This window comes from Mugil cephalus, chromosome 9, assembly GCF_022458985.1.
Source record: "Mugil cephalus isolate CIBA_MC_2020 chromosome 9, CIBA_Mcephalus_1.1, whole genome shotgun sequence".
Taxonomy (NCBI): domain Eukaryota; kingdom Metazoa; phylum Chordata; class Actinopteri; order Mugiliformes; family Mugilidae; genus Mugil; species Mugil cephalus.
Window position 1 is genome coordinate 21,715,789 of NC_061778.1, and position 17,887 is coordinate 21,733,675.

Genomic DNA, 17,887 nt, shown 5'->3' on the forward strand with positions numbered 1-17,887 from the left:
TAATTGCTTTGTCGAGCCTCGAGGAAAACGAGCAGTGCCACACCACGCATGTGATTGATTGATCCTTTACAATGCGACTAATTAATCAGAACAAAAAGTCGTGATGTTGGGGTGGTGAAGGAAAACCGTCCTTAAGAGTAAGAAAAATTAAACAAACAGTCCGGGCTGCCTCAGTCAAGCACTGACATGTGAGAAGAAGTGTCGACTGAGCAGCTGGACATGAACTCCTAGGTAGTCCAAAACTCCCAGGTCTCCTTAGCCAATGAAACCCAAGCTGATCCTGATTGTTCCTGTGAAGTTATTTGGATGAAAGCATGAAAACTATCTTGAATACTGAGTTGCTCCCTAAACTGGTTCTACTTCTATCTGGGTGCAATTACCAACAATGACAATCAGACAGTCAGATTAAAGTCATATATATATATATGAAACCTAAATTTATCTTTTTACCAAACTGATACGTTTGGCAGTGTGCTTCCTGATGATTTCAAGTTACAGTATTTAATATATGCCGATGCAGAGAGTAGAGACACTGAACTAAAGGAGGAACAGCACAAATAAAACAGCAGTGTTTTACCCCTACTGCCAGATTATGAATTACCTATGGCGGTGAAAAGCCCTGGGCATATTTAATGCAGGAGAATCTGTCCCTTTTTTTTTTGACTTGGTTCTTCTCCATTCTCTTTCTCTTTGCTGCATTCACTCCATTAGCAGCATAACATTGTTGAGTGTCAGGACAACCGGCGCAGGGTTTCAGGTTTAGCTCGTCCACGCACACCTTTAAAGAAGCAAGGTGAGTTCATCTTGAAGGATGAAGCACCCGCTCACTAAACTAGCATGCTGCTACCAAGGGGCTAAAAACGAGGCGAAGGAAATATCCTTTCCCTGCACGTACAGCGGCAGGAAACTTGCAAATGCTGACTATTCTTCCATCCTTCTTTGAATTCACGTCATGCCCGAGACCTCTGACCGGAGCTGGCTTTTAAAAACATTTCGTAGGTGCTCTCAGCTGAGCACCTAACATTAGAAGTAGCCATTACAGACGAGCACAGATGAGCATTGAGTGCAACGGTATGCAATTTACTAAATTATATTCATCTCGAATATGAAATTATCCACAGAGTATTTCTGGAGCCAGCCACAATTATCTGGCCAAGACTACTGAATGGGCCGCCGTGCACTCAAAGCAAATCACAGGATCCGCATTATGTGCCAGAGCGACACCAGCCGGTCCAGCCCCCGGCTCCATCAAGCGCTGTAAGGTCATTTAGTCGTTGTGTGAATCAATTAACAATCAATTTTAAATTAGTGATGCAAGGCCAGTGTACGCCAGGGATTACAGCTGAAATTACCTCTATATAGTCCTTGCTCCAGGACACGCTCATGACCAGCTCTGACCTAAAACCACCCACAGCTGAATCCGCATCCTTCCTCTGAGCTTACAGCGGCTCCGGCTATTACAACACTCCCAAGTAGCTGTCCGCCATAATAGAGTCTGAATAGGCTGCCTGCTTCCCTCGCAGAAGCAGTGTATTTATTTATTTAGCTATTTGGACGGAGCTGTGCCATTTCTTCAGTTGAGAAACGTAACAGCTCAGCCACATCGCTGGCATCTAACTCTCAGATCCACATCCTAAGTGGCAACATCAAAGAGGAAGTAATTCACTGAGAGGCCAGCCTCTCATATGAACGCAATAATCTGTACATTCAATATATACTACTCTACTTCCTTTAAATAACTGACCTCTTTTGGCGAAAAGTTACACAGTTAGATCTACAGGGAAAAGAAATCTGCCCTTTGAAAGTCGTAAATAGACCGTAGACCGTCTCTGTATAGAGATGGATGATCTGTCAGCATTTCCTCCCCTCACACTAAAGCAATGTCAAACTATTTCAGAAGCCTCGTCCACTTTCGGGCACCTGTCGTGGCACCCATCTTTTTATATAACCGTATGGAACGAGCGGAGAAATAACGACACCTGAGTGGTCATGAAGAACGCACGTAGCGCCCGAGCGACCGCGGGTGTCACCGATCAGCGGTCAGCTGAACGGATGACGCCTCTCAGTGATATTGTGACGAGTGTCAGACACAAGCACAAGTGCTCTGCTTGAACCTGCGTTTCACGGCTGAACGCTTCATTCCCTCACATCAGCAATTAGTTATCTCGCAAATTGCTTATTTCACACCCAAACATTTTCTTGTACTAGTATCAGTCTTGTCCTATTTAGAGTAAGTTGAGTTTGATAAAAACAACATGAATAAAACATGCACTTCGGGTTTGGATCTGGCACATGTGTGTTTCTACTGACATGTTTTTTTCAAAGAAACTGTTCAGATTGCGTAACTGTGGAAATGAAAAAAATAATTATTTGAAGGCATTTTTGGTTATTTATATAAATTCATTCTGAGGGAGGAATTGAGTTATTCAAGATAACAAATTGCCAGGATAAACCACTGGCACCTTTTATGGTCTGGACACAGTATGGGTGAGCCTGGTGTTTAAATATGCTGCTTTTTCAGTTAAATTTTGAGTCCCAAGAATTAAAAAAAAAAAAAAACATTGACTCACTGCAGAGCAGGAGCCTAATGACCCTACGAGGCAACATGATTCTCTGTGTACTGGGGAAGTGTGATTGGTGCATCAAACTGATGAGATCATTACAGTCCGAGGGAAACCTTGATCCTCTGGGATCGACCGTAATTTATTTGCCAGGGGAATAAGAGGGCCCGAGCACAAACACCCTGCCTGTTAGCACACACTTGTGGGAATAATGTGTGCATGGGAGCATTTCCTTTGCCATTGATCTGAGCTCATAAAGGCGCACAATGATAAACACGGCGACTATTCTTGGTAATACCAGAGATCAACTTAACGACCCTTCCGGCAGCCACCGGCTGAAAGCTGCAATACATCACGCACAGGAGGAAGGGGATGGCGTGGGAGGGCTTTTGTAAATTATATGTCAATTAACGTGGGTTGTTACAGACATGAAAGTTTGAGCGGGTCCCCTAAAGAAAAAGAGAACAGCATTCGTTTGTGTCAGGTTTGTGAAGATACGGAAAGAAAAGAAAGGCTGTTAGGCAAGAGCAAAGTGTAACCTTTCAATTTCTGGATTGAGGAAGGGCCAAATAAAGAGCACTTATTGTGTTAGATTATAGTCTGTGGAAAGCCCCAACCACGAGTTTCCCTTCACTTGTTCATAAAGAGCTTTTGGAACAATAGTTTTTTTTTTTTTTTTTTTTTTAACTCTAAGGCCCAGTTTGCTATGTGAGTAAGCAGTTTTGAAATCCCTGGCGTGTCACATGGCGAAAGTCACCTTAATGTTGTATCTGCACGCACCGAACATCTCCCGACTTACGGATCTGATGTGTGAGTCCTGTCAGCAAAGACCCCATCAAACCTCAAGAGCCAGCAAAGCAAAACTGCTCATTTCAAGGAGAGGATGCGACAACATGAGGAAGACATCCACTTTAAATATGTATAAGCCCAGGGCTCATCCCACACACACGCGAAAGGAAAATCCAGCTAAAAGACACTCTTATGAGAATGCTACAACCTGTCACAGTATGTTACAGACACAGATACTGTTACATACACTCCGAGCATGTAGCTTCCATTAAGCTTTGTGGTCTGGCTGTGGATATACAACCAGACCAAGCTGGTTTTGCGGGACAGTAAGGATCAACTTCCATCCTTTACTTATAAAGTAAGGTTGCGTTTTGCAGATTTTGCTGCCCAGAGAACTGGTCGCGTGACTCAAGCATGCAGAGATAAAGCAAAGATTTTCATACACGTCACAAAACGCTTCATTCACGCAGTTTGTCTGCGCAGGAGGACGCAGCGGAAACAAAGCTGCTCCTCTGAAAAGTATAAACCTGCATCAGAACGCCAAGAATTTTGCCACATGATGAGGTTCAAATGAGAAAGTTGACTCTGGAACGAGCTTGACGAGAGCACCCACTGCCTCCAGACGAACTCCTGTTCAGGAAAGTGACACCTTACTTCCCCAGCAGCCCGTCATCTAACCCCCGAACGCCGTTAAAACACACGACCGATCCCACTGCCGCATCGACGCCACCACCCTGCTCCCCTACGTGGTCATAATTCACTTGTGCCTCTCTCGTTTGCCACTATGATTAAAGGTACAACCAACCCCAAAACCTCAAAGTCCCAAACCTCCAAGTCCCTGAACCTCTGTGAACTGCCCACATCAGATGTTTGCCCCAGATGCTTGGCCAACTGCCGCGCAGCAGAGCAGCCTGTGGACTCTTTGGGGCCTAGTTTAATGTGTGCTTAAGAGACCATGGGACCGGGCAAATGCTGCGCTCGCTCTCCTCCAAATATCTGCCCATCATTTATTCATTTACACTCCCAGGACGGCGGCCGCTGCCATCATCCGAGGGCCGCGTCGTCTGAAGTTCTCGGCGCCTCTGTCGCTCAAACATACGCACGCACGCACATGCACTTTGCGAGAGGTCCCAGAGGTCTTTTAATTTTTTGAGAGGCTATTTTTAGTCCGAAAAATAATCGAGGTGGAAAGTTCCATCTGTCCAACACTCTTGTTCCAGCTGCTCCTTTTTAGCAGCAGGCGGAAAGAGGAGGGGAAAAAAACACTATACTTATCAGATGAAACTGACACAGATGGGAATTTGTTGTTTTTTTCATATGCATTCTGAATTAATGGGAAGAGAGAGAGACGCGTTTTAAGTTGGAGCTGAGCTGCACACCCCCCCTTCACCGTATTTTACTTCCCATCTCAAAGCTCTTGACACTATGAAAGAGAAGGAAGCGACAAGAACTAAAATGAAAATGTCCATTGTCTGATGAGTCACACCTGTTTTGGGTGCATAAGGGAAACCTCGACAATATTAGGAACGTGGTCTTAATGTTATGGCTGATCATATCATATTTTAGTGACAAACTGATTGAGAAATTCAATTGCCGCAGCGATGTAAACAAACCAGGCTTTCAATGTAATTTCATACCAGGACTCTCAGCAGAGCTTCAAAGGTTAACAAGCTCACAAAGATAGTGGACAGTAGAACTGGTCTAAGTTCAGCTTTGATGCACACATGAACGCTCTGAATGTCAATGAGCTTCTCATTTTTTTTTTTTTTTTTTTAAATGCTCAAACGCTCCTTGTTCCCACTGTACCCTTCATTCCAAACATGAGGACGGTGGGACTGAAGCCCGGGGGCCAGTTTCTGTGTATGCAAAGCTGAAATGTTCCACGAGAGCCGTCGCGCGAACAACCAAAACAAACAGGAGCAGTTGAAAAGTTCAGAGACGCCACCTCCACTCACTTGAATTTAATTTACTGAATTGACTGGACCCACGGATCGCTCCGTGCCACGCCCTTGAGGCTCGTTCCGGGTTGGATCGTTAAATCGGGGCGCCGTGGACAGAGCGGCTCTCTGTTGGTAATGCCGCGGGCGTTTGTTGGAACAACGGTTGAGCCAGTCACTGGATTAGAACAGAGACTCTGCTCCTTAACTTTGAGAAACTTTTCTCCGAACGCTTTAAGCACTGCAGATCTGAGCAACTTTTCTTTACTGTAGCTGTAAGACGCCTGAAACTGGAGTATACAATATTTATGTGTAACTGGGGAGCGTTGACGGCTGAAGAGGACATGACATGTCCTCGAACTAATGCTTAAAGTACGACGGGCCCTGCTGCTAACTGCACCGTGACAGCCGCCTGTCCAAGTCACTCATACATTTCCTGCTTTCAAAACTTTCCTCTTTTCACTTGTTATACATCAACAGCAACAGACAAGGAATCCAACTTTCTGCGACACAAGTCCAGAATATTTTACCTGAACTTAACGCGCGAGTTAAAAGCAAAAGTTCTCACTAACGCGAAGCAGCACGGTGTCCGCTAAGATTGATTCCAACTGATTACATCAATCTAGTGCCGATGTCTGACATGCAAAAGTGGAGGTCAATACACACAGCCAAAACAAGCGACCACAATCAATACTGACTTTGCTGCATTACAGTTTATTTATAGCAACACTGGCACGCAGCACCCCACCAAGAACGCAGCTTCCTTCTCAATAACTTGGCTTCTTAATTGAGCTGCTGAGCTCACACAAGGTCTGAAAGTCACCCAGTGAACATATTAAGTGATTTGGCTTGTACCGGTTAGTTTGGGAACAGAGACAAAAAAATAAATAAATAAATAATGACCACGTCCACTTTCTTCATCCTTAACCAAGCGTCCAAGGTTTTTATTGTCGTTCTAAAACATGAAGTTCACGAAGGGGAATGAAACTAAGTACTGAGTTCCAGTCAGAGCACCATTTTACCAAACAATGTTCTGCACCGGTAGAAAATCTAATCATGTTCCCCACGTTTGTACGTGTGTGTAACCCTGAGTGAAGCTGACAAGACACCGTACATCCACTCGCTGCGGAGGTATACGGCCAAATAAGCGCGCAGCAGAGTGAAACACCTGGGCAATCAGGACTCAATTCAATCTCACACAATTGCTCTGTCCACATTGACATGTCAGGACAGTTGTGTGTGTGTGCGTGTGTCCAAAGTGACCTGGTCATTCAACCATTACTCTGCTCTGGTATTTCTGTAATAAAGACGTGGGACTTATGTGAAAGAAAAAAAATAAAGAAAGATTGTTTCATTTGAGCTCAGGCACACATTTAACCATCTTTATTCATGAAGCAACATTTGCATGAATAGTAGATTTAGCTGTTTACAAATTAGTCTCCTTTACTGATGGAACTATTAATCTTTTATTTATCTTCTTGCAAGTTTTGAATTTTAATCCGTAAGGGCTTTCTCAGCAGTAAAGTCTTTCCACAACACAGCCAGACTTTTAAGATTTCAGGTCGACTGTGTTTTATGATATAAAACCACCCAAGTATGGAAACACTAAACTTGTATGCTCACTCTATAAGAATACTGTTGGATTACTGTAGGAATAATACCACTGGACTAAGAAGTAAAATAAGGTCAACAAATGTGCTATTTACAGAGGCCCACAGTTTAAATCCCAGGGAGAGTTATAGGTACATACAGTGGTTTTTCCTTTAGGGCTGCCTGCTCTCCTGTGCTGCCTTGGGACCATGCACTTCTCGGTAATCGGAAGGATTATCAGCGCAAACCGCCACCGTCTGCTCCGTTTCTATTTCAAAATACAGACGCTCCCACTGGCGAACCGCGCTTCTGTGTATCGGTGTCGACAGCATGTCTCTTTTTTCTTTAAAAACCTAACGTAATCTTAAACGCGTCGCGTAAGACGCGCACGAGCTATATCGGACACGGCAGAGCGCAATATGGATAAAGGCGCGCGCAGTCAAAAGTGCTCTGGGGGAGAGACGACATGGCGACTAACGGCGGAAAAGTCCTCCTAAATCGGCCGCTTTAGTTTTTGTGGAAATGTCGGGGATTTGTCAGCTTGATCCAAACGCACAGTATTAAGGAGGGGTGGGATCAAACGGCCGTGGCACGCGCTCTTGGGAGAGGTTGAGCCCGTGGCACAATTTAATTCCACATACATCTGTTTTTGCATTAGTGGTGCAGATGTATTGTAATAATGATGAGGACACGTGATGTGAAATCAGTAAGCTGCATCAAGTCATGTCCCAGTGTTGCCATTATTATTATTATTGTTATTGTTGTTATTGTTATTGTTATTAATGTTATTACTATCTGATTGTGAGTCTAAGTGGAGCATTGTGCTTGTAGATGGGGTCAGGTGCAAAAGTTTCCAAGTGTCACACAACTTACCCTCCATGCAGAAAATGACCATCCAGGCTATCCATAGGTCTGAGTTATGAAACTTCACCATGGTTCGTAACTGTCAAGTGACTGGCTCTCAGTCTGAGGGAAAGAGGTGCTGCCTTCTTTATTTATATATATAAAAAAATCTCTTCTCGGGGTTTCCTCAAAGAAAAGTAACTGTTCCTTGTAACGGCATGAGACACGCGAGAAATCTGAGATTTTACGCAGCGCACGCTGACAATTTACCAAAAACAAACTACACGAAATGCCCAAATGTGTGGTAAAAAACAAACAAATAAAAAAACACAGATAGCATTTCTGTCCGAGCTCTCGTTTATCCTCCGGGCGCTTTTTACTTCTCCTTCTCCTTCCGTTCTTTGGTTGCCGCTGGTCACTCGGACTGTTTTCTTTCCCAGACCTCTCCAGTCAATTTACGCACGCTTGGAAGAAAGAAAAAAAAAAAACAGCGTCCGCCTGCCGGTGTCCCGAAATGAGCCCACTCTCGGTGAAAGTGACTTACAAACAGAACTGAAACTGGCACTTATCCCGTCCGCTTGGTGAGTCTCTCCAACGCGTCTTGTTGCGCTCCATGGTGTCTCGTCTGTTCTGCTGCAGCTCAGCGGACCTGAGAGCAAGTCGGGAGGAACGGGACGCGAAACTGCTTCCGACTGCTGTATTTCAAAGTAAAAGACGCACAGAGGGGATAGAGTGGGGTGCGCTGGTGCGCAATAATGCGCCAGAGTGGAGCGCTGATTTAGTTAAATTACGGATTTGACACCAGATGTCAAACACTAGATGACAAAAGATCAAGGAACTTCTTCGGTCATCTCACTCATAGTTTGCTGCTTACACCCAAAGTTACCCGACTGCTCAGAGGGATAACACATTCTGTAGGCCTGTGTGTTTAGAACAAAGTTTATTACAGTTGCACTTCTACATTCACAACCTATGTTTGCTACATGACACCCAGGTGATGGTATATCCAAAGGCTAAATTAAAACTAAGAAAATGGGATACCACCAAGTTAATCTCACATACAGAATCAAAGGTGAGCAGTGAGTCATAACAGACTAACAGTGAGTTTCAGGTGTGCGCCGCCCACAGATGTTCCTGAAAACCCTAAACTCCCCACTAGTAGCTGGAGAAACTTGATGATCGTTGTAACGTCTTCAAGAAATTGGCGTTTACTTTTGGGTGCGTTCACTACACTGGAAGACAGTATCCAGGCAGCCCGGGCTTTTATTTTCTAGGCAGCAATCTGCTCGGCCCGCTCCAGTGTGTAGGTGTGTGTGTGTGTGCGCGCGACTTGACTGCGCTCAGCGGCGGGTGATTGAGAGGAGCTCGAGCCCGGCTGTTGCTATGAGACCGTTGACGCCAGACGAAGAGAGATGTTTATGCCCTCCTGCGGTGCGTCCACGCAACGACAGATACGGCAGAACAGAACAGAACAGAACAGAACAGAATAGAATAGAATAGAATAGAATAGAATAGAATAGAATAATAAATCACAATTGTATATATATTTTTTCTGTCATAATTCACCAGCCTCCTGATCATTATTGCTATAATGAACCCTACATTATGAGTCTTTGTCATCACAGCTGTCTACCACAAGTGACTCTAGACCCCTCCACACTCTCCAACATATACTCGACAGGCAACAGAGCATCCTCTCTAAAAGGCTCACACAACTTCAGGGGCTCAAGGAACGGTGCAGGAAATCTGTCAGTCCATCACTCATCTTTGTGTGACACTGGAACTCACTCTATCTATCTATCTATCTATCTATCTATCTATCCATCCATCCATCCATCCATCCATCCATCCATCCATCCATCCATGACATACACAGATGCACACACACGTGCACACACACACACACACATTGTATATGAAGTGAAATGATAACAGATGATAATGATAAATATAAAAAAAAATCGAAATAATTAAGATTTGTGCATTAGTGAAACCAGTGATCCAAAGTCTGCATGAAACAACAGACCTCTACTCACTCTGATCCACGGACAGCTCAGAGCTCACCTCAGCACTAAATGACTGCTTATGTCTCACTCACGGAGCTCCTGGTCTTAGCACCGTTTCACGGCATCCTAACCGAAAGAGAAATATCACAACCGAAGCAGTTGGGCATGTTCTCCCCTAATTTGATTGTAAGACTTTTAAAAAAAAGAGAGAGAGAAACATGGGGGTTAGTGCCACGTCCATCCATGCATCCACTCTTTTGTCTTTTCCCTCAAGCCACTGGCGGGGACTCACAGATGCTTAGCTGCCTCGACAGACAAATAAGGTGCAAGTCAGAGCGTCTGAAGAACACCCCGCGGCCTTCACATCACGCGCCACATTCACTTCTCACTCCTTCTGTTTCTGCTTGAACTTTCAACTTTTCCCACATGCCGCCTTTTGGAAAAAAAAAAAAGTCTTGTACCTTTTGCGATATTCATGCGAGTCGCATCAGAGGCAAAAAGACATCCAGTGCACTGGGTCACATGTTGAAAATTTGAAGAGATACACGGCATTTGGCTTTGCACCTAAAATACTTCTCAGTTTCACTAAAAGGCAGGATGGCTTCATGCTGCACAGGACCTTTCCGAATCAAAGAGTTTATGACTAAAGGCTAAAATAGTTTTTGCATTTCTGATTGGAGAACTGTATAAAAATGGCACAGTGTTTACACCAACGCACAGTACAAAAGCAAGAAGGGAGAAAAATTATGACACAACAGTCAGCTACTGTAGTGGAAACAAAGTATGAGGTTCAGAAAACCCAGAAAGAAAAACATGATATTCAGATGAAACATTTTTGACACAAATGACTTTGACCCAGATCAATGCATCAAGAGAAATGTTCTTGTAAATCACCTCCTAATTCCTCCCTTCAATATTCCCTCACAGGTTAGAGTAAAATAAAATTAATGTTTCACCATGATGGATGGCTTAAATTGGGTTTCTTCAGCAGCCCGCGAAAGATGCATGCTTGATTTATTATTGATTCCCATCTGAAACTGGTCCATTTTTCTTTTTTTTCTGCGGCTCCATGAAAAATTCAAAAGACCTGAAGGGGATCCTCTATTCTAAATGTTGTAATTCTCCTCTCTTGACAATCCTGGCTGGAGCACAACTTGAATATTGATGTCAGGTAAACGAGACATCCTCTTTTTAGTGCTGCATCGTGTTTTCTTTGACTTTGGGATACGTTATGTCTGAGATGGTTCACCTTTGACCTTGGAAATGGTTTGTTGTTAAATGCTCTGCTAAAAATGACTCTTACTCGCAAATGAAGATTTTACATAGTTACACAAATTTCGATTAAACAATGGTTAAAAACAGCTAAACTTAGGGTAAATGTTGTGCACCTAATACAGTATTTTGTGGCAATAGAACACTGGAGGAGGGGGCTAAATGGACAGGTACATGCGCCTGCTTTAAAAAGAAGGGGAAGTTACTTATTTTGTTTGGCCCAGTTATTTTGGCCCATGCAGGAGGAACAGCATGAGGATAAAGTGGCTTTAAAAGTAGCGCCTGGCTGCTTTATTTGCGTCAAAATCATTACTCGTTCTTGTAGCAATTTCTCAGTCAAATCTGAACACACAGCCACGATCCAAACATTTTTTAGAGTTGGCAACTTACCTTTTCCCGACCTAGTTGCTGTCTTTCATGTCCATTGCGCCAAAACGTCCATAATTCCTCTTAGAAATGACGGGAAAAGACACTGCGCAAATTCAGGCCTAAGAATCGTCGCTTTTGTCTTCCAAAGATGTAATTAGTTGCAGGCAGGCTATGTTTGGCGTATTTTATTTTTATTTCTCATTTATTTATTTATTTGTACGATTCTGTGCGTCTAACTTCCGGCTCCACCGATGGTTCACACTTTACATTAAATGACAACTTTGCAGCCCGCATGGTATTTTGACTTCCTGTTTAGAGCTCCAAGGCTTCCAAATTATGGGAATTGTAGTTCGGAAGAAAAAAAAAATCTTGCCTCATGCTTTTTTTTTTTCATCAAAAATTGATGCAGAACTTGTACGTTACATCTACAATTCATGAGTTTTCAAAGTTTCTCGTTCTTATCAATAATTGATTTTTAGTTCATATAGTAATGATCCGTTAATATTATTTATCATTTTCCTCAAGACATGCCTTTTTTTAAAAAAAAAATATGATTTATTATTGTTTGTGTCCTTTTTTAAAATCAGTTACAATAATATCTCTGTATTTTTATAAGCATAAGTCCAGATAGGAGTGTCATGAAGCATAAATCCAACAACTTAAACTCCTCTTCTGCCTCAAACTTTAAAAGTGGAAAGCACTGCCATCTTGTGGTAAAAACAAACGGGAGAACAAAAAAAAATCAAACTCAATCAAGCGTTCCTTTTGGTTATGGATACTTTTATTCATATCAGTTGCATTTGCTCAAGAAGAGTGAGAACGAACGTTCAAAAAGAAATGTTGGCACAACTCAACATTTCTGTCAGGAAGACAAAATTGTGAAGACACTAAAATTGAAATCCAGTCTTCAGGAAGAATCAGTCCTGAAATGACAAAAACAAAAGGGGCAATGTTGTTAGTTCAGAAAGTTTACATGATTTATTAATGAATAATTTGTGCCACGGCTGCCATCTTTAATGCACGAATCCTTCTGGCAGCAACTCCAACATTACATGCAGTAGGAATGCTAGTCTAGCCGAGCCCTAACAGGTCTGAAAGCACCGTGACACTCCTCCGCGTGACGCTCCCATCTGACCTGTTCCTCTTTTCTTCTTCTTCTTTTCGTCATTTCCACGAACTACTGATACAAGTGTAACCAACTGTGCAGCAGAAAGAAAGGAGTTCGGGCTAAAGTTGATAATGTGCTACTGTGCTGCAGGTTAGCCAGCCAAACGTGAATCTGCACTTCTGGATAGGCAGGCATTGGGAACAGCTCAAGCTACAAAAATGAAAAACTGGAATTGCTGGGACCCGTTGGGCATGTTCTCTGTCCACCAACGGCAATTTAGGTTGGTCTTAAACAGAACGGCAGAGGTGCGCTTACCTCATCACTGCTGGAGGAAGATGAAGAAGAGCCTGATTTGTCTCCCTTCTTCTTTTCGCCTTTCTTCTTGGACTTCTTTTCGTCTTTGTCCTTTGATTTATTCTTGTGTTTAGACTTCTTGTCCTTGTCGTCAGACTTCTTGTCCTCGTCATCAGACTTCTTGTCCTTGTGGTCAGACTTCTTGTCCTTACTGTCACTCTACAAATAGAAAGAAATTTCAGTGAAAAGATGAACTGTGTTGCCAGTATTTACTCAATTGCTCATTGAGAATTGTATTGTCTGTTGTCCAAAGAGCAGAGCATGCACACATGAAGCATATTCACAAGGAGACAACTTTTTGGATGTGGTTTCTGTGATTCCAGGACACATTTTCTTTCCAGCCTATTTCTCAGTATCTGGAAAATCTCTTTGAGACTAGATTTTGTCAGAATGCACACGTGCACAGCTCCTACCTTATCTTTGTCTTTTTTCTTGCTCCAGGGAAGACTGAACTCATCCTTCTGTGCGTCCTCCTTCTTCACCAGCTCTTCCTTCTTGTCTAGAAATTCAAACAACGTGTTAACAAAAGAGTGATACTAGGAATCTGAGCGTGAAAGTCTTCCTCTTTAAACTGAGTGCAGTTACAAAAACGATTCAGGGATCACGACTTTGTTCACATTTAGTTCACTAACATTCAAGCAATTCATATTAAATTTGATTTTACCTGCCATTTGGAGCCGTGTTCCAGCAGCTTTCTAAACAAGTGACTGAAGACTCAGACAGCCTGCTTTTCCACTTCATAGAAAACCTGACCGCACCTAATTCCAGCCACGCCCACAAAACAACTTTCCAGTTTTCTGTTGGGTTATGTGATGTCAAATCATTTTCAGCTGAGAGCTACTCTAGAGCGACACATGTGCGTGGTGGTGATTGCTAGGGATCTGCGAAGAACACATACACTGATCTGCCACCACAGCAGTGGATCTGTCATTCATGTGGATGTTACTTAGAGATGTACCACCCTCCCAGACCAGACCAGACCAGACGAGACACCCCCCACCTTATAGTAATGACACTGCTTGATGATACCTGATAAGTCACAACTGCTTTCGAGGCACAAGAGAGACCTACACAATATTAGGAAGGTGGTCATGAAGTTGTGACTGGACGGTGTAGTAGATAAATGAAAATGTCTCATTAGCCTTGAAAATTCATTATATGTTTTCATAGTTCCTAAGTGTTTTCACTGTCCAAAGTCCACCAGGTTGAGTGAAAAAGCTAAATGAAAAACAAACACTTCATTAGGTACAGGGATGAAAACTAATGCATTATAATATAACAGTCCTGCACTAAATCTTCAGGATTGTTATAAGGTTTAACTTGTGTTGAAATAGAAAGGTGATCATTCAGCTGTGTTTTCATTCTGGAGGCTGGAGTTTGGGATGTGGTTAAATTGGATTAAGTGTTTCTGTTATTTAGCCTAGTCCAGTGATTAAAAAACAAAAACAAAATACAAATAATACAAACATGTTGGTACAACACAGTACAACCATCATGAAGCTGAGACTTAGTGCAGGATTATTATATTAAAAAGTTTGTGTTTTTACAAGCGTACCTAATGAACTGAGTACTTAACATTGTTGCTATAGCCCTTGTCTCCTTAACCTTAGCTGTAAAAGTCTGATAAAATACGTGGGACAGTAGAAAATGACTCGGGATACAGTGGCTGTAGCATAAACTAGTGCTAGTTTTATAGAAAAATATTGGTAAGAGGCTTTATTCTCATCTCCTTCTTCCTTCATATTCTAGTATAAACATTATACTATTCAAAACCAGCATGGTCAGTTACGGTGACCACTGGGGCGGGTCTTCAGCTGCAGAGTATACATGAAGGCAGCAGAAGAAGCTGGCAGCCTGAGCAATTGTGGCTGGATAATATGTAATCTGCCTTTTAATAATGATGATAATATGAAGAATTCAATTCAAATACATTTCACTGCATTATTATTTCCCTCAGGTTGTACCTTACCTAATGACTTCTCTAATCCACCAGAAAAGAAAGAAAACAATGATACCACACGTGTTCGACTACGGTATCTGTGGTGTCCTCACTTCAACTGAGTGTGTGTGTGTGTGTGTGTGTGTGTGTGTGTGTGTGTGAATGCCTTGAACCTGTTTGGCTGCACTGGCAACTGTTATTTCCATTAGCCATTCTTTATTCAAACCTGTTCTATTTGCATTTTCATACGCTGGTGACCTATGTTCCGACTGTGTTTGGGGAGTGCCCACAACAACCCGTAGAGCACTGGATATTTTGTCAGGCACTTTCATTATGGCAACAGGATTTATACCTGCTTATGTAATGATTGTATTGTGTATGTAGCACACGTAGGAGGGCAGAGGGAGCGGTGCAGTGTGTGAGCTGCAAGGGGCAGCGTTTTAAAATCAATGGGGAGTTAGTTCTGCAGTTTTGATGTTCAACCCACCAATGTCTTTAAATATGGCACCTCCCTGCCAAGATTACGGCTCCATCTTAGAGTGATAACTCAGTCAAATCTGAGGACACAGATGTTCATTGTAACTAAAAATCCATAATTCTACATAAAGAAAGCGGAGAGAAGGCGCTCCACGTGAATCCAGAAACTGCCTGCCAGCTTCATCAAGCTTTCTTTTGTATCAGAATAATTAATCGGTTGCTGGCACCTCATAGAAACATTAGGTGCTAATTCTGCATTCTTTTAAAAGGAGCCAATTTGCATTTGTATAACATTTCTTTCACATTTTGGCAAATTCAAAATAGAACATTGAATCCTAAAAGTGGAGAACGCTGCCACCTTGTGGTGAAAACACACCATTGCAAGACAGGAGAGCTCAGACAGAGGAGACACAAAACCTGGAGGCGATTTGTTTGTTGTCTGAATATTTTTACTTCTTTCTGATTTGCTTACACAAGACCAGTGTGTTTCTGTGACACCGGTGAAAGGAAAAAAAAAAAAAAAAAAAAAGTTGGTAATACACAAACACATACACACACACACACACACAGACTCAACAGACACAATTGTGAAGAGACAAACAGAGAAGTCCAGTCTTCCAGGAAGAATCAGTCCTGAAATTACAAAAGTGACAATGCTGTTACTGCAGAAATTTTACACAACTGATTGAAGATCCTCCTGTGCTGCAGCTGCCACCTGTAATGGATGAATCCACCTGGCAGCAGCTGAAGCAAAACAATGACAATCATTTTCGGAACAGGAATGTTCCCGACTCTCTAGTCGCACCATAATAAGTCTGAGAGCAGCGCGATCATTTCCAGAGACAAGTGTTTTACGACACCCCTATCTGAGCCATTCCTCTCCCACTCTGGGCTGGGTTAAGCATTAGTCATTTCCATGCAAAACTATTCACACGATGTGGCCAACAGGTTGTTGTGTGTCTCAAAATAAACACTGCAACAAAGTGAAAGGAATTTAGCTCCGAGCTGATAAGAATTACAGGAGTGTACTTATCTGAAAAGATAGACACCTGAGAATAGTTTGATCTATCTAAAAAAACACACACACAAAGAAGAGTGTGCAGTGTGTAACAACTGACCCAAACTGGCACTGCTGGTGGAACCTGTTGTGAATGTTCTCTATGCACAAGCTGATGCATTCAGGTGGAAACCTTTGAACCAAGGCGTGACCAGTATGTCTCCTGCTGAGCTGCATTTTTACTAGAAGCCTTCTATTAACCCAGGTGTGTTTACTTGTCTTTGTCCATGCGGTCACTCTCAGAAACTCAGGGGTGATTTAGACTGGTCTTACGCGTATCTGCAGAGACGGGCTTACCTCATCACTGCTGGAGGAAGATGAACTGCCTGAGGAGCTGCCCGATTTTCCTCCCTCCCTTTTGTCCTTCTTCTTCTTGTGCTTCTTCTTGTCGCCGTGGCCGTGGCCATCCTTGTGCTTCGACTTCTTCTTGTGGCCGTGGCCATCTTTGTCCTTTGACTTCTTCTTGTCCTTACTTTCACACTTGTCCTTACTGTCTGACTTGTGCTTGCTGTCACTCTAAAAATAGCAGAACAGTAAATGATGGTGTTGATAAATCACTGATGATAAGGAGTAAGGAAATGGAGTTGAACTGGCTGGATAAGACAATCCTTTAAGGTTACTCTTTAATTTATCCCACCGTGGGGAAATGTCCAGGAACATTAGAAAGCTGCACATTTAAAAGAAGATTCATCATCCAGAACAGACACTTTTGCCGCCACCTTTACCTGGAATACGTAAGCATATCTATTAGAATGCACCTCCTACCTTATCCTTGTCTTTATTCTTGCTCCATGGTAAACTGAACTCGTCTTTCTGTGCGTCCTCCTTCTTCACCTCACAGTCATTGTCGTCTAAAGCTGCAGTGAAACACAAGTGTTGCCAGGATCAGACTAAGTGAAAGTGACACAGTATGCGAGCAGTTATCACGTATTTCCTTTGCCACATCAAGCATCAACATCCAAGGCATTAAACACAACACAAACACAACAGACGTCCGCTTCCGTTTACCTGCTGACAGGTTGAAATCCATTGTGACACCTGTCCGTGGGCTTTTCCGATCAAATCACGACGGAGACCTACTGTCTGCTTTTCTAATGTGGACTTTTGGCCGCACCTGAATCACGTGGTCCAATCACACCACGCCCCTGAAAAGCAATAATATCTAACTCAGTCGGGTTCCCTTCAAGTGCAGTCGTAAATATTAAAAGCCAGGTACAAACCTTCGCTGCGGTGAGTCTCGGTTGGAAAACTGTTGTGGAATATGAATATTTGATATATGTATATTTGATATATATGAAGTTGTTTCTGATTTTAATAATCTACACTGATCTAAGTTTCTTTCTTTTTTTTGTAAAATCTCTGATCTAAAAGACAATATGGGCTTGGTTTATGACAAATAAAAACTCATGAAATTATCTTACTTCTAAAAGCGAATCTGTGAGATTTCTCTCTCTCTTTATTTTTGAAGCACGCAGACTATACAACACCACAGTCTGCTTTGGACTATTAGGTTGTGCAAAATGTACCTATGTGGAGTGCATGAGTACATTTTTATATTGGTCACTTACCAACATTGGTTGTAGTT

At 42.6% G+C, this 17,887-nt stretch overlaps 3 protein-coding genes across 6 annotated transcripts in view; all 3 read right to left on the bottom strand.

Moving 5' to 3' along the window:
• Positions 1-8,351, bottom strand: part of igsf11 (immunoglobulin superfamily member 11) — a 94,496-nt gene extending 86,145 nt beyond the window's left edge. For all 4 annotated transcript variants that reach the window (XM_047594801.1, XM_047594799.1, XM_047594800.1 and 1 more), the window contains exon 1: positions 7,751-8,351. In XM_047594801.1, the coding sequence (XP_047450757.1) occupies positions 7,751-7,811 (61 nt within the window). In that variant the 5' untranslated portion in view covers positions 7,812-8,351. The remainder of the gene's footprint in view (positions 1-7,750) is intronic.
• A 3,779-nt stretch (positions 8,352-12,130) lies between these two features.
• On the bottom strand, positions 12,131-13,628 carry LOC125013617 (uncharacterized protein DDB_G0288629-like). Its single transcript, XM_047594433.1, has 4 exons — positions 13,494-13,628; positions 13,243-13,328; positions 12,791-12,988; positions 12,131-12,290 (listed from the first exon to the last, which is right to left on the bottom strand). The coding sequence occupies exons 1-4, from the start codon at positions 13,498-13,500 to the stop codon at positions 12,285-12,287; spliced, it is 297 nt and encodes a 98-aa protein (XP_047450389.1). The 5' UTR covers positions 13,501-13,628; the 3' UTR covers positions 12,131-12,284.
• Positions 13,629-15,713: 2,085 nt separating this feature from the next.
• LOC125013616 (nucleolar protein 58-like) lies at positions 15,714-17,451 on the bottom strand. Its single transcript, XM_047594432.1, has 4 exons — positions 17,311-17,451; positions 17,068-17,159; positions 16,600-16,818; positions 15,714-15,878 (listed from the first exon to the last, which is right to left on the bottom strand). The coding sequence occupies exons 1-4, from the start codon at positions 17,330-17,332 to the stop codon at positions 15,873-15,875; spliced, it is 339 nt and encodes a 112-aa protein (XP_047450388.1). The 5' UTR covers positions 17,333-17,451; the 3' UTR covers positions 15,714-15,872.
• Positions 17,452-17,887: the final 436 nt, after the last annotated feature.

Bases quoted from the DNA above. Each gene is read 5' to 3' on its own strand.
- LOC125013616 (XM_047594432.1), bottom strand. From the start codon at position 17,332: ATGGATTTCAACCTGTCAGCAG. The intron at 17,160-17,310 runs GTAAACGGAAGC...GTTTCACTGCAG, and splicing joins GGATTTCAACCTGTCAGCAG to CTTTAGACGACAATGACTGT. The intron at 16,819-17,067 runs GTAGGAGGTGCA...TGCTATTTTTAG, and splicing joins AGAATAAAGACAAGGATAAG to AGTGACAGCAAGCACAAGTC.
- LOC125013617 (XM_047594433.1), bottom strand. The intron at 12,989-13,242 runs GTAGGAGCTGTG...TTCTATTTGTAG, and splicing joins AGAAAAAAGACAAAGATAAG to AGTGACAGTAAGGACAAGAA.